Here is a 23,073-nt window from a genome sequence, read left to right as displayed (position 1 = left end):
CCCATACAGCTTAATGCTTCCCTAGCCCAAAAGGGGGAAATGGAAAGAAGTCTGTGAATAATAATTGCCAAAACCCTAGAACACCTTAATCCTTTTTTTAAACAAAACTGTTAACTGATTTGTCTGATATGCCTTCAATGAACGTTGTATAAAATATAAGGTGAATCAGTAAAACAGAAAGAGTTAGAAAAACAAACTGGGTTGCCAGGGACTTCAAGTCTCATAATTCCCTCAGTACTGGGACGAGCAAGAGGGATGCAGAGGAACACTACTGTGAAAGCGGTCAACTAATTAGTGTAAATGGCCTACACCTGAAGGGGACTGAGAGGCTTAAAAAGCCCCCTGAGGTGCAGGCATCAGGAGAAGGAATAGCATAACCGAAGAGGAAGCAGCACAGGCTGTGGAAGCAGCTGAGCGGGAAGCTTGAGGCATGAGAAGATGCTGGGACCACTTAAACATCGGAAGTGGCGGGTCCTGAGATAGTCTTTGCCTTGAACTCTCCCTGTTGCAGAGGTCGCTTTAGCGGAAAGCAGCAGTAGCGAGGGAAATGTGCCCTCTTTAGATGTTCCAGATGGCTGGGTTGCACCTGACCCTCTCTGGAGCAGAAGAAGCTCCATTTCTAAGTGGCGTGAGCAGAGGAGGACCAGAAGGAGCCATAAGCACCAATGACCTGTGAACACTGAGCAGAGCGTGATCGAGCGACTTGCTGGATGAGTTCACAGCTTGCAAGTGACTCTGGAGCGCTCCAATGTTGTCTGCGTGTTCATGGCAGGCAGCTCCACTTGCGTGTGAGTGAAAGCAGCAGTAACTGCTTATGTGCTATGAAACACAGATCATCAGGTGATAGAAACCTACATTGCCAAAGCCAACATAAAAGAAAAGTGAGACTATCTTTTGGTCACTATTTGGTTGTTAGTACCAAACCCTACTGCCCCATCTATTGGGGGTCCTGCCCCACCTTTTGGGGTGCCCCCCCCAGCCCACCCCCAATGGCTGGGGGACACACCTCATGCAGGCCTCCCTGGGCCTCCTCCAAACGGCTGCGTGAGGTACACCCCACCTCCATTTGGTGTGAGGGGGGAGAGGGCCACCCCAAAAGGTGGGGCAGGACCCCCAATAGATGGGGCAGTAGGGTTTGGGCACCCTGGGGGCAGATAGCCACACTAATGTGGCCATCTACACCAAGCAAAGTTGGGTAAACAAAAAAAAAATACAAATTCATAGCCTGCTTTTTAGGGGGGGCTGAGGGGCACCCTAAATTGGCAGCGAATGATGTACTGCAACGGAGGGTGGCCCTCAGCCCCCCCCCACCCCAAATGGAGGGCCCCACCTCATGCAACCCTCCCTGGGGGCCCCCCTTCCTGGTGGCAGATAGGGGGGCCCCACCTCTTGGATCCCTCCCTGGGGTCAGATGCCCCTTCCTAGGATTGCGCGCCCTGCGCCCGATCCGTGACCTGCAATGCCTCATATGTGGTGTCCTTGGAAAGGGGAGAAAGTCCCCTTTCCAGGGACGCCACTTTTTGATCAATCCCTGGTGGTCCAGTGGGCCCCAAACCCCCTCCCACCTCCCCTCGATTTTTTTTTTGCTTTTATTTATTTTTATTTTCACCCCTGGGGGTAGTGATTACCTGCCCCCAGGGGTCTCTGGCACTGTGGCCCCATGCCTTGGGGCCACAGGGGGAGGGGAGCCGCACCTAGTAAGCAGCCCACCCTCCCCCTGCGTCACAAATGGATCTTCATTGATCCACTGGCATTGCTGCCCGCGGATTGCGCGCCCTGCGCCCGATCCGCGGGCAGAAATGCCTCATATGTGGTGTCCTTGGAAAGGGGAGGAAGTCCCCTTTCCAGGGACACCACTTTTGTTCCATCCCTGGTGGTCCAGTGGGCCCCAGGGCCCCAAAACCCCTCCCACCTCCCTCCATCCTTCGATTTTTTTTTGGTGTTTTTATTTTTTTATTTTCTCCCCTGGGGGCAGTGATTATCTGCCCTCAGGGGTCTCTGCGCTGTGGCCCCATGCCTTGGGGCCACTGGGGGAGGGGGGCCGCTTACCTAGTAAGCAGCCCCCCCTCCCCCTGCGTCACAAATGGATCTGCATTGATCCACTGGCATTGCTGCCTGCGGATCGCGCGCCCTGCGCCCGATCCGCGGGCAGCAATGCCTCATATGTGGTGTCCTTGGAAAGGGGAGAAAGTCCCCTTTCCAGGGACACCACTTTTTGATCCATCCCTGGTGGTCCAGTGGGCCCTGCGCCCGATCCGCGGGCAGCAATGCCACACAATGGGTATCGTTGGAAAGGGGAGAATCTCCCCTTTCCAAAGATACCCGCCTCGATATCCGGCTTGAAATACAGCCGGAGATCGAGGCAGACAAAGAAGTTCTCTTACCTTCTCTCTTCCCCGCAGCAGCCGAAAATGGCTGCTGCAGGGAATTTACTTTCAGTTTCACGCCGACATGCGTTACGCACGCCGACGTGAAACTGAAGGTAATCCAGCCCCCTGGCAGTGAGGGGAGGACCTCCCCCTCACATATCCCGGGGGTTGGATTACAGTTTTGAGCGATCCCTGCTTTGCAGGGATCGCTCAAAACAAGGTGCCGAAAAGGACGAGCTATCTCGTCCTTGGCACTGCGTGTGCACTGTCAAGGACGAGATACCTCGCCCTTGGCACTTAAAGGGTTAAACCACACATATGGATAAAAGGGGACTAGGGACTAGAGGTACAGCGGTTTCTATTGTAAATACCTTGTTCCTTCACAGATTACCATCTTTGAACACATTACCTTTACAGATTCAGTACATTCAGGATTGATCTTTAATAGTACATGCTTTTTCATGTGTGATGAATCGGATGATGTCATCACTCCTTTCCCGGCCTCCTCATGTGACCATGGGACGGCATCCACTACCTGATCCTGACCCTGGGGGTGGCTATTTGGGGGATCACATGGGCGGGGGGTGACCCTGAGGAGGAGAGCCTGGTATCATCAGATGAGACATGGTATCCCCTTTCCCTTTTAGGGATACCCCTTGCGTTCCTCATGCCTTAACGGCATACTGTGATCACCCCCTAAATCTTGCTGATAGTATCCTTCAATATTCTGTAACCAACAGAGTAATAAAGACTGAGAAGATGAAGAGAGGCAGAGTAATGCTGAATACTCAGCAGAATCGGAAGGCGCAGTCTAGTGTTTAGAAGAAGCCAATTGGCTCCAAATAACTCCCTTCCTGGAAGCAGGAGTTTAAAGATGTAAAAGCTGAAGGTAACCGGGGGATGCAACCGGCTAATTCCTGCCGGGGAAGCTGAGCTGAGAAGCGCACAGGCGAGCGGGAGATGGCGAGAGAAGGACTGCTGGAGCTGGTTCGCAATGCCGGGATCGTAGCAGGAAGAGCAAAGGACCCTTACTGGTGACCACAGGAACCGAGAAGCAGTGCCTGCGTGGCTCGCACTCGGAGACAGGCTCAGGAGTGAGGCAGGAGCCACGAAGGACATGGAAGCGCACCCGTGTCCCACCTCCACTTCACAGGCTTACAGGCTTCGTTTGGCGGCTTCCATGTGTTTTCTGTGAGAGGTCTGAAGAACTCCAGAGAAAGCCAGAGAGCCTGGGAAGTGAAGCTGGGCCACTGGTGCGCAGTACCATGAGTCCTCTGTGTGAGTGCCTCATTCCTGGCTCCTCACACATACCCTTCGAACTGGAGATAAGACTACCCTAGCTGCTCAATTAATTTGTCTCTTCTAATGTACCATTCACAACCATGTGTCCATCCTCTTACTTTGCCAAATTCACCAAACTGGGCACTAAGAACATTGGACTTTTCCCAGCCTTTCCCCCTTCCCTCCTACACAGCTCTGAAAATATGCAGTTTTGCTAAAATACTTCAGTCTCTGTTCTTAATGCTACGTTTTGCCCAAATACTGTTGTATATTCGCACCTCTCAAATGCATAACCCCTGAAGTATATCATTGTACATGTTGGGCATAATGCACGCTGTGCTGCACTCCTCTTCTTTTTCCTAGGAGATGCCAATAATGGCCTTTCCCATTTGCAAACTCTAAATCCTCTAAATATAGCAAGGAACAATCATCCAATTAAATTGAATTGACTTCCCTTTGTCAAAAACACTCCAGTTGCTTCCAAATGTCTTACTTTTTTCGGATCTTTGCAGCTCATCTGTTTTCTTTTCCTACTCCGTTAGTGCACCACAATAGCACACTGCTGAGTGAATGAAGAAAAGGAGTTGTAACATAAGGAAGATAATGGCGTAAACATAAACATTGATATCTTCTACACATTGTGCTTTTGGCATTCTATTTAGAAACACGGCCATTGACAGACTAAAGCTTGCTAAGAAAGATGCATTCTCAAGGCTTCTCTTCAGCTCATTACAAAAAGGTTTCACCCTAGAATTGGAGTCCTCAAAGATGGCTGTGGTGCATCTCTTTCACACTGAAAAAATGTATTTAACTTAAAACAAATTGGTATAATGTTGAAGGACGGTCATTACAACCCACCTTTTGCCACCGACAACCCACCTTTTGCCACTGTTTAGCTCAGATCTCTCAAGGATATTCAGCAATCACAGAGGTGTTTGCCAATTCTTTGAGGTTCTTCAGTGATGTGCTTTCAAAGTAGTTGAGATGGTCTGCTGCCATGGGCATCAATATCCCAAAGAAGATCAAAACACTGCTGGAAGCCGAGCTCCAGATCCCCTGGGCAAAAAGCAACATCAACTACCTGGGAGTCCAGCTCCCCAACAAAACCGAGAAGCTGTATAAGGCAAACTTCCCGGCACTCTTCAGAGAATTGAAAAAAGATATCGGACGCTGGAGTGCCCAGGAGATCTCGTGGTTCGGGCGGATCACGGCGATAAAAATGAACTTAACCCCATGGCTGCTATATTTTGCTCAGGCACTGCCAGTGGCGATCCGGGAGAAGGCTCTGCGTAAGCTGCAAGGGGAGGTGCCGAGTCTCGTCTGGGAAGGAAAGAAGTCAAGAATCCCAAAACGCATCATGCTCCGGAGTGCTGCCCTGGGAGGTCTGGGGGTCCCGGATGTGGAAAGGTACTGCTTGGCGGCCCAGCTGGCCCAAGCCTTCTCCTGGAAGCTTCAGACCAACCGCCCCCGGTGGCTGCAGCTTGAAGATTGGTGTAAAACCCCGATTGAATGGCTGCCCCACAGCAAGGAACCCAAGGGACCCCCAAATGAGGGTCCACTACCATCAACCAGAAATACTGTAGCCAGCTGGAGGAAGGCGGCCCGCCGGTGGAGATGAAGGAGCACAATGGGCCCCCTCACCCTGGTCTGGGACAACCCTGACCTCTCCCCAGGAATCACACCAAACCAATTCGAGGAGTGGAGAGCCGGGGGCCTGGAGACCTTAGCAAACTTCTACGAGAATGGTCACCCATTAAACTTCGAGGAGTGCAAAGCAAAGTTCAAAATCCCGGAAACCGAAAGGTTCAGATACACACAACTAAGGCATTGGATGTCGAACGAGCAAGTCAGGAAGCACGGCAGCAGAGAACTTTCGGCACTAGAGCTTACTCTGTCAGAAAGTCTCCCGAAAGGGAAAATCTCCACCCTGTTCAAAATTCTGGATAGGAATGACCCTCGATAAAAGAGCCCTATATGCTTAAATGGGAAGAAGATATCGGGAGCCCGATCGAATCCGAAGAATGGCAGCACATCTGGTCCCGCGCACAAAAGAGCTCGAAGTGCGTGACTAACAAAGAAAGCGTGTTTAAAGTTTGCTATAGATGGTACCGCACCCCCGAAATTCTAAACAAATGCAACGCAGCCATCCCTGCCCAGTGCTGGAGGGGATGCCCGGACCGGGGAACCTTGTTCCATCTCCTTTTAGACTTGTCCAAAAGCCACCCAGTTCTGGGAAATAGTCCTGGATCAGATTAAGGGAATTACCGGACTTTCCATACCCTGGGACCCAGGAATCGTGTTGCTGGGGGGGACCGGAGATGGCCAATTCCCCCTGACAGGCGCCCTGGCGGATCTCTGCTCCCACCTCCTCACGGCCGCAAAAACTTCTATCGCCAGACTCTGGAAAAACCCGGAAGGCCTGTCTATGCAAATGTGGCTGTCCAAATGCTGGGACATTGTGGCAGCCGAGAAAGTCACGGCTGTTAGACTCGCCAATAAGCCTAAATTTGAACGTACCTGGACCCCCTTCCTAGACTTCGTGCAGCAGTTCCCCGGCCTGGCGAGGCAGCCCCCGTCACTGCGCTGGATGGAATCCCAGGACTGAAAAGTGGGGAATCGAATTGCGGGCTGAGACGTGGAACGGTCCCCTGAGCACCCCCTAGTCACTATAGACTATATAGACTGGAGACACGAGCCCAGCAGAGCCGCCACAGAAGGAACCCAAACCACACCCAGCTACATAGGAACTTTCGAAATCTTGACCCTTCCCCATTGTGGAATAAAGCAGTTCCCCCCCCCCCCCCCGTTACTCCTGGACGACCCCGTCTCTCCCCCCCACCCCAGTTGTTATTTTGGACTTTAACGCTGACGAACTCTCATGATTGACGATATCTCAGATATTTTTTTTTCTTTTTTTTTAAACATTTTATTATTTTTATTCAAACAAAACAACAAACAACAAAACATAAATAACAACTGTAACAACATAAACACTGCACACCCCCTCCCCCCTTATGAGCCTGTTTGTTCCTCGCCCTCAGTATCTGTACCGTATGTCAGGGCTTCGCTGCTTTCGGATTCTGCTGGGGCCACTACTGCTCCAAACATTTCAGCTATCAGCAGTTTCCATGCCATGAGGGACCCCATTTCCTCATCCCCCCCCCGTGCTACTTGCTTCTTGCCACACAACTGTTTCAGCCTCCACCCATTTTTGTAGGTCCTTCCACCACACCTCCACCCGCGGCCTGTGACACTCCTTCAACCCCATAGCGATCCTACGTTTTGCAAGCACATATGCCAGGTCTTTCAATTTCCCAACATGTTTGCGCTTCCGCGCTCTGGGATAACCCTCCAAAGCAAGCAGGCCCAGGCCGAGTCTATTATGAGCGTGACCCCCTTCTCCACTAGCTTCTGTGCAACCTCCCTCCAATAGGCTTCAATCACTGGGCACGCCCAGAACATGTGTATCATGTCTGCGTTCTCCTTGTCACACTTAGGGCAAGCCTGGCACCCCACATTTCCAAACCTTGATATTCGCAGAGGGGTCATGTACGCCCTGTGCGTTATGTACAGCTGCAGTTGTTTAAACCTGGCATTCCTCGACACCTTCTTGTGATATCCCAAGGCCCGTTCCCAAATCCCATCTTCCATGGGGGCTTCCCATCTCTGTTTCCCATTCTGATCTCAAATGCCCCAGGTCCTTCCCGATTTTAGTCATCAACATCTCGTACAACCTTGACACCTCATGCCCACCCTCTGATGCATCATATATCACCTCGCCGGTGGTGTCTGGCGCCTCTGTCAAACTCGCTGCCGGCCACCTACTCCAAATCTCCTGTACTATCCTGTGATAAGTGACATATTGACCACTGTGCAGTCCTGACGTCGTTCCAAGTTCCCCAAACTCCGTAATAGCCCCCTCCTGCCAGATGTCTCCCAAGGTGACTAGACCCACCGACTCCCAATTAGTCCTAATGATTACCCTCAGTTGCCCGTCCCCCTTCGCCAGCGCCACCAGCGGTATCTGCGGGACACACGGGGAAGGGTCCCCCATCATTCGGCAGGCACGGCGCCACATGTTCCAACCTAACAGCATCATCTTAGGGCGCTCCCTCATCTCCGAGCCAGCCAACCAGATAATTTCCCGCAAGTAAAAAGGAGCACAGTCCCTCCCAAACAATCTGTGTTCCGGGGTCTCCTCGTCAGAAAGCCACGTAGCCACATACTGCAATTGTGCCGCTACATAATAAGCCTCGAAATTAGGCAGTTTAATACCACCCTTCTCATAGAAGTTCTGCAGCTTCCATAATGCAACCCTATGTCGGGTACTGTGCCACAAAAAGTCCCTGCACATGCTGTGCAGCTTAACAAAAAACTTCCTAGGGATCATATAAGGGATGTTGTTAAAATAATGTAAAAGTTGGGGCAGGACCACCATTTTAAGCATAGCCCCTCGACCCATCATCGCTAGGGGCAACCTCTCCCAAAACCGCATGCACTTCCCAATTTTTCTTATAGCAATTTCGGTGTTGCTCTTGTGTTCCTCCTCCATAGAGTGATACACATCTATCCCTAAGTAGCGGAAAGAATCCACCGCCCACGGAACCTGCAACACAGGTAACCTCTCTACAGGCTTTCCCATGTACCTCCCCAACGGGAATAGGCAAGATTTCTGAGGGTTCACTGCTATACCGGACAGCCTGGCATACCGCTCCATCACCTCCAAAACATATTGAAGGTTCTCTTCCGAATACATTAAATACAATAACAGATCGTCTGCGTACAAGGATATGAGATGCCTCTCCCCTCCTATCTCGATGCCAATCGGCTCATATTGATGCCTGAGGTATATTGCCAGGGGCTCCAGGGCCAGAATGTATAACATCGGGGACCATGGGCACCCCTGTCTAGTGCCTCTGCCCAGCTGCCATCTCTCAGATACCACTGCCCCCGTACGGACCCTGGCTAGCGGTTCGCTATATAGCATTCCAGCCCATTTAATATAGCTTGGTCCCATGCCATACCCTCGCAGGGCCGCCAGCAGCCACGGCCACTTAACAGAGTCGAACGCTTTGACTGCGTCCAGTGCCACAATGGCCATTTCGCCGTCCTGACTGCACCCCCATTCAACCACTCGGAGTCGTCTATGGTTGTGAGTGATATTCCTAGTCGGGACATAGCCTGTCTGGTCCGGGTGAATCAGCTTACCGATCACTCTCTGCATTCTATTGGCCAGAACCGCTGTCAGGATCTTACTGTCCTGATTCAACAACGATAGGGGCCTGTAGGAGCCACAGCTATGTCCCGGTTTATTGGGTTTAGGCAGCGGTATAATAATCGCCTCCCTAAGCGACTCCGGCAACCGTCCTATTTCGAACGCCTCATTGAGCATTTCTAGCATGGGTGGGAGCACCTCCTCCTCATACATTTTATAGAACTCACTGGGGAACCCATCTGCACCCGGAGCTTTGCTAGTGGGCAACTGCCTCACAGTCTCTTTTAGTTCCTCAAGAGTGATCGGTACATCAAGCTCCTCCCTTTCCTCGTCACTCACCTTGGGCAGACCTATGTCCTCCAGTACTTCCTCAATTTCATCTTGGTTGCTCCCCTCATCATCCCCATATAAGGCAGTATAGTATCTTGCAAACGCCCTGTTTACTCCTTCTTGAGTGTCCTCAGTCTCACCCTCATCGCTGGTTACAGTCTGAATCGGGGACCTAGGGGTTTCACTCTTATACAGCCATGCTAGGAGCCGGCCCGTTTTATCTCCTCCCGCATGTTGTCTCTCTATGTACTTTTTGTAGTTTAAGTTACAGAGCCTATCCCAGCATTCCACGCACATCTGCTGTAATCTGAGTATTCCTTCCGTATCTACCCCATTCTCCTCCAACTCCTTCTCCAATTCAATCTCTGCCGCCTGTAGTTCAGCCAGAACCCACCCAGCAACCCCTTTGACTTCGCTATGGCAACCCCACGCATCACCACCTTAAAGGCCTCCCATAGAGTGCCCGTCGACTGCACACTGCCAGTATTCTCTTTGAAGTAAGCAATAATCTCATCTCTCAGACCCTCCCTGAAAACGGAGTCTCTGAGCGCCTCTGCACGGAGGCGCCATGTCGGTATTCGCGCCCTGGGGGGGCAATACTGCCACCAGAGGACCAGGGGCGAGTGATCTGAGAGAACCCTCGCTTTATAGTCTGTGAGTGCTCTCAGCAACCACGTCCGGGGTGGCAAAGATATAATCAAGCCTCGTATGTAGCTGATGCGGAGCCGAGTAGTGCGAGTACTGCCTCCCCTCAGGGTGTTTCACTCTCCACACATCTGCCAAATCGAAGTCTGCTAATAACCCCTGCAACACTTTGGCCGCTGGGCTGGGCTTGGCCGCCCCCCCCATCCGACCTGTCTACTCTTGGATTCAAAACACAACTAAAGTGCACTCCCCAAATCAACACAGCCCCCACACCCACACTCAGCTTGGTAAACAATGTCCTAAAGTATGCCGCCGTGTTTTGGTTAGGGGCGTAAGTATTTACTGTGCATACTTCTCTATTCTCTAACAGCCCCCTAATTATAACCAGCCTCCCGTCTGCATCCACAATTTCTTCAGTTAACTTCAATGGGACATGCGGCGCCACCCAGACAAGCACTCCTCTTGCATAGGCAGAGTACGAAGAGCCCACCGCTATCCCTTTCCATTTCCTCCTCACCATCTCCATTCTCTCCTTAGTCAGATGTGTCTCCTGCAACAAAGCAATGTCTATCTTCTGTCTCCTCAAGTACAACATAACCTTATTACGTTTCAGGTAACTGTTGAGCCCTCTAATATTCCATGTTAATATCTTAAGGTCCCCCATGGTCTAGCAATAGTTCCCCTTCCCCTCCTCCGGCAGCCCTCCCCCCACACCAAACAGACCTTCCACAGTAGAACTTCCACAAAGGCTCATATATAAACTTAAACACCCCAACCTCCCAACCCAACTAACTGCCCAGCTCCATCCCTGGATCTCAGGCATCCCCGCTTTTGGCTCTCCCTTGGCGACCCCAATTGAGAACCCGGAGGGGTGTCACCTCACTAACAGTGACCTAACTAACCTAAATGGGGGTATAAAGATCGGCCCCAGGAGGCTCCTACCTCGTGCAGCAATCTCCGTGCACCTGACTCATGTTTCTCATCAGCAAGAGCGTACCAGCCGTCTAGCTGCATCAATGACTATAATCAAGTCCCACATTTCTCTCTCCCGCCAGTTCCTCCATTTTACTTGTCTCGTCTAGCTCCATCTTCCTTCTGAACATCTGGCTCTTGGGGGCAGCTCTGCATGTCTAGCCACCCCATAGCGTCTTCTGGAGTTTCAAAGAACATCATCTTGCTCCCATGAAATACCTTTAGCTTGGCCGGATAGAGCAACATATATTTGTAGCCTGCTTCTCGCAATCTCCTCTTGACCGATCCAAAGTTCATGCGGCTTCGCTGTACCTTCAGGGTGTAATCCGGGTAGGCAGTTATATTCGCCGTGCCACGTTGTATTGTTCCCTCTTTTCGGAAGTATTCAAGGATCCGCTCGCGATCCCGATAATTTAAAATCTTGGCGATCATTGGACTGGGCGGGTTACCTGGCGGTGGCTTCCTAGTCAAGGCCCTGTGCGCCCTTTCCACAGCAAATCCCTGTGAGAGGTTCCCGGTGGTGATTTCTTGCAACAACATGTTTTCCACGTCCTCCGTCGGGTTATGGCCCTCAGCTCCTTCTGGCAGTCCGACGATACGAATGTTATTCCTCCAAGCGTGCCCTTCTGCTTCCTCAGCCCTGCTCTCCAAATTGCCCACTCGTTGTACCAGGGCATGTAGCTCCCGTTTATGTGCAGCACAGTCCGCAGCAGTTGGGCCCATTTCCTTCTCCAGGGTCTCCGTGCGCTCCGCCAAAGTCCTAACGTCCTGCCTGAGGAGGTTCACATCTTCCTGTACCGCCCCAACTTGAAGCCCCATCGCCGTTTTCAATTCCGACACAGCCAATTGAAGTTTGGACTCCCAGGCTACTTTCAAATCTGCGATTGCCTCAAGGACCTCCTGATTTGAGCTCACAGCAGCCATTCCCCCTGCAGAGGTCTTATCCATGCTCCTGGCTCCCTCTGGGCCCGGCAGCGTTCTGGTATACTCATCCAGCGTAGGCTGCTTAGCCTTCGCTCTTGGGGGCTTGCTGGCCATTCCTCTGGTTAGCAATAGCTTATCGTCCCCTCTTGTACCTCCGGGGGCAGTCTGCCTTATGCGACCCAAACGGATTGTGCACCGCAATGACCCTATTTCCCAGTGCTGTGCTTAAGCGTGTCTCCTCTCGTCGTGGCTTCTTCAGGCACCACTGTGCTCTGTCTTTTACACTGTCCTCGGCGCCAGGGCTCTGCCTCCCTGTATGCCTCCCCAGCCACGGTGCCACAGCTATTATTTCCTGACCCTAGGCGAATTGACCCCCCCTATTCTGCTGTTCATATTGTCACATGCAGCCGCTCTGCCGCCTGGGGCGTGCACATTGGGACCGGGGGTGTCTTCGCTAGTCCATCCGACTAGGTCTGCAGCTCTTGTGGGGCTGGGGGCCTGCGCCTCAGGCGCCTCGGTGCGCCTGACTTCAGCAGCGCCAGCCGAGGCTCCTTACAAGGCAGCCGCTCTAGGATTCTGCCGCACCACACCGGCACCAGCCTCGTATGCCCGGCTGCCCGTGGTGCTCTGCCCTTCCTGTTACTGCATGCAGCTGCACTTTTGCCGCGGGTGTGTCCACACACACTTCCTGGGGCCGGGGATGCCGCCTCTAGTCCATACGACTAGGTCTTCCGTACTTGGGGGACTGGGGGCCCTCTCCTCAGGCGCCCCGGTGCGCCCGACTTTTACAGCCCCCACCAAAGCGCTTTCCAGGGCAGCCGCGCTCGAACTCCGCCGCGGCCGCTCCACAACGACTCTGGCTACTTATGCCCGGCAGCCTGTGTCTTCGCAGGGGCCGGCACCACTCCCCGCCCCGCAGCTCGTCCAGCGGCGGCTCGCAGGCGCCCCCGCTCCTCAGGTCCCCGCGTCCAGACACCCGCGGCTGCAAGGAGCACACTCCCGCCTTCGGGGCGCCCCGGCGTCACAGGCAGGGGCTCTCACTGTCTTCCCTCAAAAACGACGGGCCGTGTCCAGCCCGATCCATATGTGCAGGCGAGCCCGGGTCTATTCTCATATTCCCAAGACCGACGGGCGCGGCTGCCGCATTACCCACTTCCACCGGCGGCTGCGGTTTTATGGCCAGTAACTGTTCCTTTGTCTCCGGTCGCCATCTTAACCCTCTTCATGCCCCGAGTCCCCAGCCTCTTCGGTTGGCCATTACTCCTCAGCTTTTCTTCTATTCAGCCCGCTCCAGCGCTCGATGTACACGCCAGACCTTCATGTATTCACGGATGGGCTTCGATGCTGTTAATGTTTGCAAAATCCCTCATTTTCTGCGAGGATCGGTGACGGATCAGTAGGAGCTCCTCCAGAGCACGTCTGTTCACGTAGCCATGTAGCCACGCTCCTCCTCAGCTATGTTTCTTGTTCTTTTCTTTTGTTGTCTTTCTTCTCTTAAAATATTATAACAAATGTTACCCCAAGCAATGTTTGCACTGTGTACCGCTTGTTATGCCAAAACAATAAAAACAATGTTGAAAAAAAAAGTAGTTGAGATGGATTTCATTGAAAAATTGCGAACTGACAACTCCTACCTGTGACTTAATTGTGACCTCAATGTCTGTAGGGGGGGGGGTGGTGTGTGTGTGTGTGTGTGTGTGTGTGTGTGTGTTACAATTGTTTGTTTATGCAGTGTATATTTTCATGGAGGGGAAAGCATCTGAAAATGCAAAACTGTATATTTCTCGAAATGTTCTTGCTAGATTACAAATGAATGTAATGGCTGCCCTCCTAGCAAGGCAATGTACCAACTTCTGCTTCTCTATATTATAAATTGCACAGGGATCCTGCAAGGGATATAACCTACATGCAGCATCTTGTGTAAAGCCACATTGAGTTCATACTCTTTATTTGCGAAAGAGTTGTAATGCTTCTGGGATGATTGACTGGAATTCTATTCTTTCTTCTTCAGGAATTTTTAGAGAGTTTGGAGGAGCCCGGTGTGTGCACAATATTGTAAAATATCCACAGTGTCGGGAGCATGCACTGATGATCATCCAGCAACTGGTACTGTCTCCTAGTGGAGAAGACGACATGGGCACTCTCTTAGGGCTAATGCACTCCGCTCCATCCACTGAGCTACAGCTGAAGAGCGACATTCTGCGGGTAAGTCCAAGGTTCTGATTATCATTATACTACTTAATATGCCTGCATGTGTTCTTTTGGGATTCACCTCTGTTTAGTTAACAGTGAAGTAGAAATGGGATTTGTGTGTCTCGCATGTACCACCATTGCAGAAAAGACAGTTATTTTGAAATGGTACAAATGTGGAGACTGGAGAGAAATGGAGAAGATTGTTTACAACTCTGGAAATGTACCTTATTCCCCTTAGAGGCTCAGTATTGTCAGGGGTACCGTCTGGCAGAAAACCATTGACTGATAATGAGATGCATGCTAAAGGAATACCGACGCATTGAGTACGTTCAAACCGCTGTTTTAATGCATTTGATGTTTACACAGACCTTGAGGTCTCACTGTTGTCATTTTCTAAAGACCCTTGCAGACACTTGTAATTGCAAAGAAAACCATAAAAGACATTTTTTGTGAATTGCAAGTTATTGTGTTTCTTTCATGAACATTTTACCATCGCATTAACTCCAGTAGTAATCAGCTGCTCTGAGAAAACAGTTTAGTTATTTATAGTATTCTTTTGAATACAGACCTGTAAACTTGTATCATTCAATATTTGGATGGTAGGAGACAGACAGGTGGCATAACATTTTATTGATGAAATAAAGAGGAAACCTAAATTGGCCTAACTCTAAGAGGTTTTTCCCTACTTCAACTACAGAACTAAGGATTGAGTCAGTGGGCATCATTCTGACATTGGCGGTAGCCGTGCCAGTAAATTACCAGCAAACGGCAATGGGCATTTAACGGGGCATTCCGGCCCGCCGGACCCGGTAATTGCCCATTGCCGGTAATAATTACTCCCCATTCCAATTTGAGCCCCATAGTGCTCAATGGGGAGGCCGGATGTATCGGCACCATTCGTGAATGATGCCTGTGCATCCGACATTGTTTGCTCGTGGGTGCCGTTCCGCAGGACAGGTCAGACCTGGCGGGCGAAAAAGGCACCCGCGAGTAGACCTCGTAGTTTACCGGTCCGCTAACAACGGTACCAGCAAGTTTACTGGTACCGTTGTTACCGGACACCTCATAATGAGGCCCAGTGTCCAAGTAAATGAAGAGCCATGTGTCAAAATGCCTACTTCTGCCCCTCACACTTGGAACTAAACTAAAGTGGATCTTCTTGGTCTAGAAGAATAACTCCCTTCTTCTGGACAACAGATTATAGTTCCAATTGCCAGGTGTGAACTTCGCCTGAGAGAATGACTCCCTTCCCCAGGTGTCAGTTCCTTTCTAAGATGCAAAACAAAGTTCCAGGTTGTGGTGCTATAAAGTTGCTAGTTCAAACTCAAAGATAAAGGTCCAGCTCAAACATCAAAGTTCCTTATTGCCCACAGTTTTTCTCACGATTGGGTCACTGGATAATGTCCATCTTCTCCAGGTATATTGTTCCATGCATTTCTACAGTGCCAGGGGAATGACTCCCTTCCCTGGGCCTTCTTTTGCTTTGCTTCGCGGTGCACAACACCAGGGGGTAGTTTCACCATAGTAGGGGGAATGTCTTCCTCCCCCAAGCCCTTTCTCAGGCTCTTTGTCACAGTTCACAAAGGCTGGAGGAATGACTCCCTTTCCCAGGCCCTTCTCAGGCTTTGTATCATATAGTTCACAGTACCATGGGTATATCTCCCTTCCCCTGACTTGGACCAGCTTGGTTCACTAACCTGCCAAGTATGGTCTTGCTCTCAGGCTCTTCCGAATTGGGTGTGGGTCCCAGACCTGTGGTTCTTTCCTTTGTAGCCCCACCAACCGTCCTGGTCACCCAGGTAGCTCTAGGTTGTTTGCCGGTCCTCTTCGGTTGGTCTGGGTTTTCCTGTGTGCTTCTCCATGTCCTCTGCAGTCCCTTGTGGCTCGATGGGAGCTGCGGTGACTCCACAGCATTCCGCTCCGCTGCCTGTGTTAGCCTTGGGAACACGTTTTTGCCTGGATGCCGGAGTTCCGCCTGAACGTGGGAGTTCCCTGCTCCCCAGTCGGTCCTTCCTCTCTGGACCGATTTTAAACTGCTTTGCCTGTCCGTCTGGGTTCCAGCAAGCAATGCTGTTGCTTCTTCGCTCTGGTCAGCGCCTGAACGTGTGGCTCCTCCAAGGCAGGCTTTTCTGTTTGGTTTTCTGTCCTCTGTTTTGTATTGGCCTTGGTCAATAAGAATTCCTGAAACACTAGATCGCTTCATAGTGGTTTGAGGATCGCCCTTCATATCTCTCCACCTCCTCCTCGTCTCAATACTTCCCTGAGAGCTCTCTCTAAGGTAGCCTTGACTCTTCTTAGTCCCAGTACCTTTGCCATAGATCTCTCTTGTGTTGACTATCTTCTTCCTCATCCAAGTACTGCTGTTACTATCTACATGCCAGATGTGCATAGTATAGCAAGGTAAAGGAAGGTTGGGTGAGGGGGATTGAGGTTCAGTATACTGCATTCTCCCTGGATAGTCATCCCTAGTCCCAGACAGGGTGGGCAGTGGTCCCCTCCTCATGAGATCCTCCTGCTGAGTTTCACCCCCAGGAGGAACTATCGGGTAGTGGCTTTACCTCCCTGGCCTCATGGGAAGGCCCCCCCTGGGGAGAAGTGATGATATTCAAGGATTCGTTGCTATGGGATCAGTCATTGGTGTGCCAGTCATTCTAGCACTCCTCTTACAGTCGGAAAACTTTTTTATAATTGTGCTAGTTTTGTGAATTTGGTGTTTATAAATACATATACATACATACATCATCTCTTGTCTCAGGATATTGATGAGTACAATTTGAGAGATTGTTTCCCATCATGGTATCTTGTTCTTCTTTAAGGAGCAACTTACTGTACCCTTTCACCGGAACAATATTCACTGGTAAAAAAACGTAAATAATGCAGTTCCATATTTAGAGCATAGGGTGTCCTTGTATTCACCTTCAAAATCAAATCTATGCCCAAAATGAAGAGGCAAATTTACCCACAAAAAATAAAGCCAAGTCATTGCCCCTCAAAAAAGAAACCCATGCTTTATGGCCTCAGAATTTAGCATTGTTGATAACTCAATGCAGGTCAGAAGAGAAGCAAAGGCTTCAAGACCATTTAGACATGTTTTTGACTCCGAGGACTGGTCTGCAAAAGACCAGGCACCCCTTGATAGTCCAGGGCCATCTTTTCCCTGACTTTTGGACACTGCCACACAGAAATGGGACATATTCCCATACCACAGGGGAAAACATTTACTTTTCAAGTAAAGCATCATGCAATCAGATTGTGTAGGTCACTTGTGTACCATAATGTCCCGATTATGATTCCATTGTGTGAATTGGGCAAAATAGGCCTTTCCTTGACGAAGAAGCGCTTGCGACTTGGCTTGTCACACCTGATCTATAATGCAGGAACCACACAACATGCTTTCTCTTCCTACAAACCCATGCACCCCCCCTGCTTTTACATTTCGAGAATGAGCTCAAGATCTTCTTTACAAGAAAATGGCTTCTCCCTATCTCCTTGGTCCACACACACTCCACTCTATACCCAACGTAAGATTGGCCGATCTGCTCCTCCCCTGGTTACTTGGGCCAAATTGCCCACACTTCCCCTTTGTTAGCTTCCTTGAATTGATCCCTTTCGATCTGCTTCCCTCACTCTGCACTCCTGTATTTGATGATAAAAGTGGTGCCACTTCCTTAAGCTAGATCCACACTTAATAAATACCCTAATAATAAAAAAATCATGAGACTGCTATTTTCTGTCACTGCGCATGATGACGGTTGTCCTGTTTGCATCCAGTCTCCATATTACTCGGGCTCAGTTTGTAAATAAATCGTTGTTTAGAAATAAAATATTCTCTCACTCAGTATATAAACAATTAAATACGTTTATCTCCCTAAATCGTGTCTGGGGATAAATGGCGTAATAGTTTCTGGCTGCTTTTGTTATGTTATTGGGCATTTGTATAGTGCCTTGTTTCCTATTGGTATCATTCTCAAAGCACTGTGGGTTGAACACCCTCTGAAACCATAGTCCAGGTCAGTGGAGAGAGTTTGGTAGTAAGTAGTGCATGGGTACACTATGCATGTATGCAGCCCTGCTGAATGTTTGTGGTGGGTAGCTGCATTCTAATGCTAGAACTGGTCTTAATGTTGTGTTGGATCAGTAGCAGGTGTGCAGCAAGGCCAATTGGTGTGGGGGTAGCTGCATTTTGGCAGAGGTGTTGTTTGTATAAGATTATGTGCTGCAGCTAGGCTGATTTTTCTGTGAGGGATAGCTGCATTCTAAAGATTGTTGAGGTGTTCATGGTGGTGTGTAATTGTGTGCAGCTAGGCTGAATTAATCGAGGGGCATTCTATTGTTTGTTGGTGCAAAGCTGGCATATTGGTATGAGTGAGTATCTGTGCTAATGGGGGGGGGCGTCCCCTGTCCCTGATTACCTACCAGTGCCTGCCGTGGTAATCCTCACCCTCAATTTTGGAGATTTGGCGCTTTAGTACTCCTGGAAACCTTCTCGATGCCGTAGGGGGTTAGTTGTGTTTACCAATCTTGGCCGCATCTTTCCCTGCTCATCAGAATCGCGCGTATAGAGTTGGCAGATTCCAAACCTTTACTGGGCCATGGAATTGCAGGTCAGTGGTCATCCCTGTGTCCAATTCAGTAGTTGCTTATCGGTTAATGCTTTCTCGATGTGCAGTTACACCCAGTTCTGGTCTTTTGGAGCCACGAGTACGTCATAGATACGAGGACTGGTACTCTGTGAACCTGAAGGTCCAGCATCAAACCAGGGAGTGTTGTTGGTGCTGTGCCTCTCTCACCTTACGTGCAGCAGAGGATTCAGTGTTCAAAGTCTACTGTATGGTTTGAATATTGGTAACAAGCGACAGCACATCGTTGTCTCTTGCTGGTCGCTTGTCTTGTCATTTTCCTCACCTTATTTAAGAGCATAGTGCCTTGACGGAGAAATTAAGTCAGTCCATTTTTAATGCTAGAGCATACGTGCCAAATGGCCCATTTTCTAGTTTCCGGTATTCATTTACAGCGAGTGGTAGGGTATTCCCGTACTAGGTTATGATTTGGGTTGTGCATTCCTTCCCAGACCAATAAAGGTAAGATCCAAGAGCACAGAGCATACCTGGTGGAAGACCAGATCAAGCACAATCATAGCGTTCGAATATAAGTGCTACTAGACCCTGCTTTAGAGTTCTAAGAAACATTTCCAGACATACGAATATAAATATCACCAGGTCCGAGAACGTAGTGCATACCTGATGGAAGGAAACAGTGGTCAGGACCAGTTATAGCTTAAGATCATAAGTGTTGCTAGGGCCCCAGTGATGATGTTCTGACCATTAATTTTGAGGCAAGTTTAGGATAGACATAGTGGACGCTGTGACGCATGAGCGCAATTTGCTGTTCATTGCCAGGCTTGTTAGGGTCGAGCAGGGTTATAGCGTTGAACTTATTTGTTACTGGCAACCAGGTTCTGTGAGCCTTGGTCATTCTTATCTGGTCATAATGATGGATTCCAAGCAATTTCTTGACCGTGGAGGTTGAAGGGGGCTGATTTTGTGGGGAAATGAAGGCCAGAATGGTCCTGAGTACAATTTTACGGAAGAAGCCACGTTTTGGGTGCTTTCCGGAATGCCATGTAGTCTTGGGTGTGTTGAATGAGGCGAGGCACTTGAGTTCCACAATGTTGGCACCAGGGTTGAGTGGGCAGAGCCTACGATCCTGGCTTAATTGGAGGCAGGGACCACAAGGAGGAGGGCAGCGCGTGACCTTAGAGTGCGGGTTGGGTGGTAATGTGTAATCTTTTCCTGTAGGTATTTTGGGCCGGGTTTGTGCACCGTTCGGGGAGTGATGCACAGGATTTTGAAGGTGCCCCTTCGTCCAATCGGGAGCAGGTGCAGAGAGCAGGTGAGATGTGATCCCTTCGTCCGAGCGCAAGCAGCAGTCTGGCAGCTGAGTTCTGTACTCTTTGCCGTTTGTTTATTTGGTAGGCTGGTGCACCCAGGTAAAGGGAGTTTGCATATAGTCTGGATATGAAAATGAACATAATTGCTGTCAATCTATTGGGTTAACTGACGTAAAGGAAGATGCGTTTCAGAAACCTAAAGGTGTTTAATGTCGGGATTTGAATACATTGTTAATGTGGTGTGACAGAGTCCATGGTACAGCCAGTGATGGAGGTTGTGGATGGGGCGGGGGGCGGGTGCTCAGGTTGGCTGGCCAGGGAAACAGTTAAGGGAATAGAGCAGTTGTGTTTCACACTATGAACTCCGTTTTCTGTGAGTTCAGAAGGAGATGGTTACTAGTCATCCAGAGGTCAATGTCTGGAAGACAAGCTCCTATGTCAGGGTGAGGATCGGAGGTCGAATTGGGAATCCTCAGGATGATTTGTGTGTCATCAACATAGTTATAGCAGGTGAGGTGAGAGTGGATGAGCCTGGGCAGCTGGGTCATGTAGAGGTTGAAGAGAAGGAGCGAGAGGCAGGCGCCTCGGGTTACTCCAGTGCTCAATGGGCGTGTGGGGTAGAGGACAGGGTCTAGATAGGTGATTTGCTGTCTTTTAGTGAGGATGGAAGGGATCCAGTTGAGCACTGAGTCTTGCATTCCTAGGGAGTGTAATCTTTCAAGGAGGATTGTGTAGTGAGCAGTGTCAAACACTGCTGAGAGGTCAAGAACAACAAGCGCTGAACATCCTTTTGAGTCTGCAGTGACATTGAGGTAATTCCAGATAGAGATCATTGTAGTTTATGTCCTGTGGTGAGGACAGAAACCCGATTGCACAGAGTCTAGGAGATTGTAGTTTTCCACTAAACAATTCAGCTGGGAGTATCCAGTGCAGTAGATGAGTTTTGCCAAGAATCGGGTGTTGGAAATGAAGCTGTAGTTGATTGGTTGGAGAGAGTTGAGGGATGGTTTCTTTAGGAGAGGCTTGACATGTGCGATTTTGAAGGGTTCTGGGATATTGCCAGAGGTAAGAGTCATTAAGGATGGACCTCGCCAGTTCTCCTGCACATGTGGAGGTGAAGAATTCTTTGAGGAGAGAGGCGAGACATGGATGTAGGGGGAGGCAGAAGGTTGGCTGTCTGATAGTAGTTTGATCAATTCCTCCCGCGAAATGCGGGTGAAAGAGCAGAACGTAGGAGTCTCGCAGGACAAGAGGGTTGCTTCTCGAAGAGCAGCTGTTGGGTGCTGTTAGGGGTCAGAAATGTGAGGCGGACAACTTTGGGAAGGTTTTTCAAAAGATGCTATTTTATTAACTCAAAAGGTTGGCTAAATGCCTCACTATCCCTACCCTGACGAGGATTTCCCTGCCTAAAACAAACTAAAGAAAACACACTAACAAAAGGTTTCTGTCACTCACACTTATACATACAGTAACTCCACATGGTAATGTATGGCAGTTCAAAAACCTAACAATTAAGTTTGCCACATGATGCCAGTCACGCCTTATATTCTGGGTGAATTTCCCTTCCTCAGATTCAAGCAGGATTCTGTTCCACAGTTCCAAAAGAAATTAGGAAATCATGTTGTGTAACAAAAGTTCCAACACAGTTCTTTGGGACTCCAACTTGACAACAAGTTCCAACGTTTCAGGGTCTTCTCTCTTCCCCTTGTAATAGTAAGACTCAATGTAATCTTCCTTGCATAAACCAAAGGTATCTCATACGATAACCAGTTCTAACATAAATCATCTTTGTCAGGATGCTTCTGCAACAAAGTATTAGTTCTGAAAATATAGAACACTTCTGCAGTCGTTTTATGTCTTGCTTCACCAATGAAAGTTTATCAGGATAATTGGTTAACACCACTTCACAGAACTTCAATTTCCACTGATGTCCTCCCATGCCAGGCATACTACTTCAAAGTCCTCTGTTCGGGTATACTACCCTGCCCGAACAGTGTAATTTACAAAAAAGTGCCTGTGTGGTTGAGATCAGCTTGCAACAACTTTGCAGTATTTCTCACTTTGCATCATCAGGTTTTAAGCAACTCTTCAGGGAAGGCAAGATTCACATTGATGCTCTTTAGTACACGTTTGCAATTTCCAACACTTCTCTAAGTTATGCTCCTCACATTCTTAATACCTGAGAAGGGCAGCCTTCTTACAACTTTTGTTTCCCTAACACTGACAATAACACTGACAATAACATGGTTTTAATCTGCTTCTTCCGTGACTTTGGAATTGTGGGTTTATACCAGCTATTGTTATATACTTCTTCAAATATGGGCATTACGCTTTACCAACTTCGAAACCCTCATTTGCCCCTTAGTGACTGTGTTAATGTTAAATTGCCTTGCTGTTACTTTCTTTTGGCTTGGGTAATGGTAGTATGCCTTATGTTCTCGAAGGATTGCCCCATTGGGTTGCTGGTTTTTAAAAAAAACCTCTCTTGCTTGATCAGTCAGTACATTTTCTACAATAAGGTTTTCTCTTTTCTGCCAGTTCAGTATTCAAAATGGTGTTCTGGTTTACTTTTATACATCCACCATTGCTTTTTACCATTAAAGTTCGTGCAGCGAGCCTGCAAGCGGTCACAGAGCACTCCAGTGTCACAATCAGTCGGTGGACTCACCGGGCAAGGTGTGCAATTCTGTTTCGCCTGCTGCTTGCTGGTTCCTCGCTTCAGCTGCTCCTCACAATCCGGCAACCTGCTGCTTTCAGTTTGCAGCCGACCGCACCACCTGCAATTTAGCTTCCCGCTGTGCAACCTCTGCAATCAAGGCTTCTGGAGGCGAAGACCATTTCAGGACCGACTACTGCTCGCCACTCGACAGTGGTCCCGGTGTCTTACCTTTCTTCCAGTCTCTGCTTCTGCTGCAACATGGAGAGTTCCCAACTCCTCCACACACGACTACTGATCTGCTCCTTCTGCATGCTCTTGGCCTGCACCTGAGGAGACGTTTTAAGCCTCCCAGTCCTGAGGTGTCGGTCATTCCCATTAACCAGCTTCACTTTGCAGTTTTGTTCCTCTTCAGCCCTCTTCTTCGACTCAGTTCTTTGGGAATTATGAGATTTCAGAGGGCATTTTGGAAACATAAATGTGGACTATATATTTAAAACTTATGTCTGTGAGAATGATGTAAGCATTCATCTTTTTTGAGCACACGATGCACAGTGGGATTGGTTTTAATTGTTCACAGTGCTTACCCTAACAGTAA

General features: G+C 49.4%; 1 protein-coding gene across 5 annotated transcripts in view; it reads left to right on the top strand.

The window, feature by feature from the left end:
* Nucleotides 1-23,073, top strand: part of WDFY3 (WD repeat and FYVE domain containing 3) — a 2,538,776-nt gene that overhangs the window by 618,290 nt on the left and 1,897,413 nt on the right. For all 5 annotated transcript variants that reach the window (XM_069630405.1, XM_069630406.1, XM_069630403.1 and 2 more), the window contains one exon: nucleotides 13,748-13,941. In XM_069630405.1, coding sequence (XP_069486506.1) covers nucleotides 13,748-13,941 — 194 coding nt within the window. The remainder of the gene's footprint in view (nucleotides 1-13,747; nucleotides 13,942-23,073) is intronic.

This window comes from Ambystoma mexicanum, chromosome 6q, assembly GCF_040938575.1.
Source record: "Ambystoma mexicanum isolate Mex_15411 chromosome 6q, UKY_AmexF1_1, whole genome shotgun sequence".
NCBI lineage: Eukaryota > Metazoa > Chordata > Amphibia > Caudata > Ambystomatidae > Ambystoma > Ambystoma mexicanum.
Note: the sequence above shows the minus strand (reverse complement) of the source record. Positions and strands in the feature narration are given on the sequence as shown.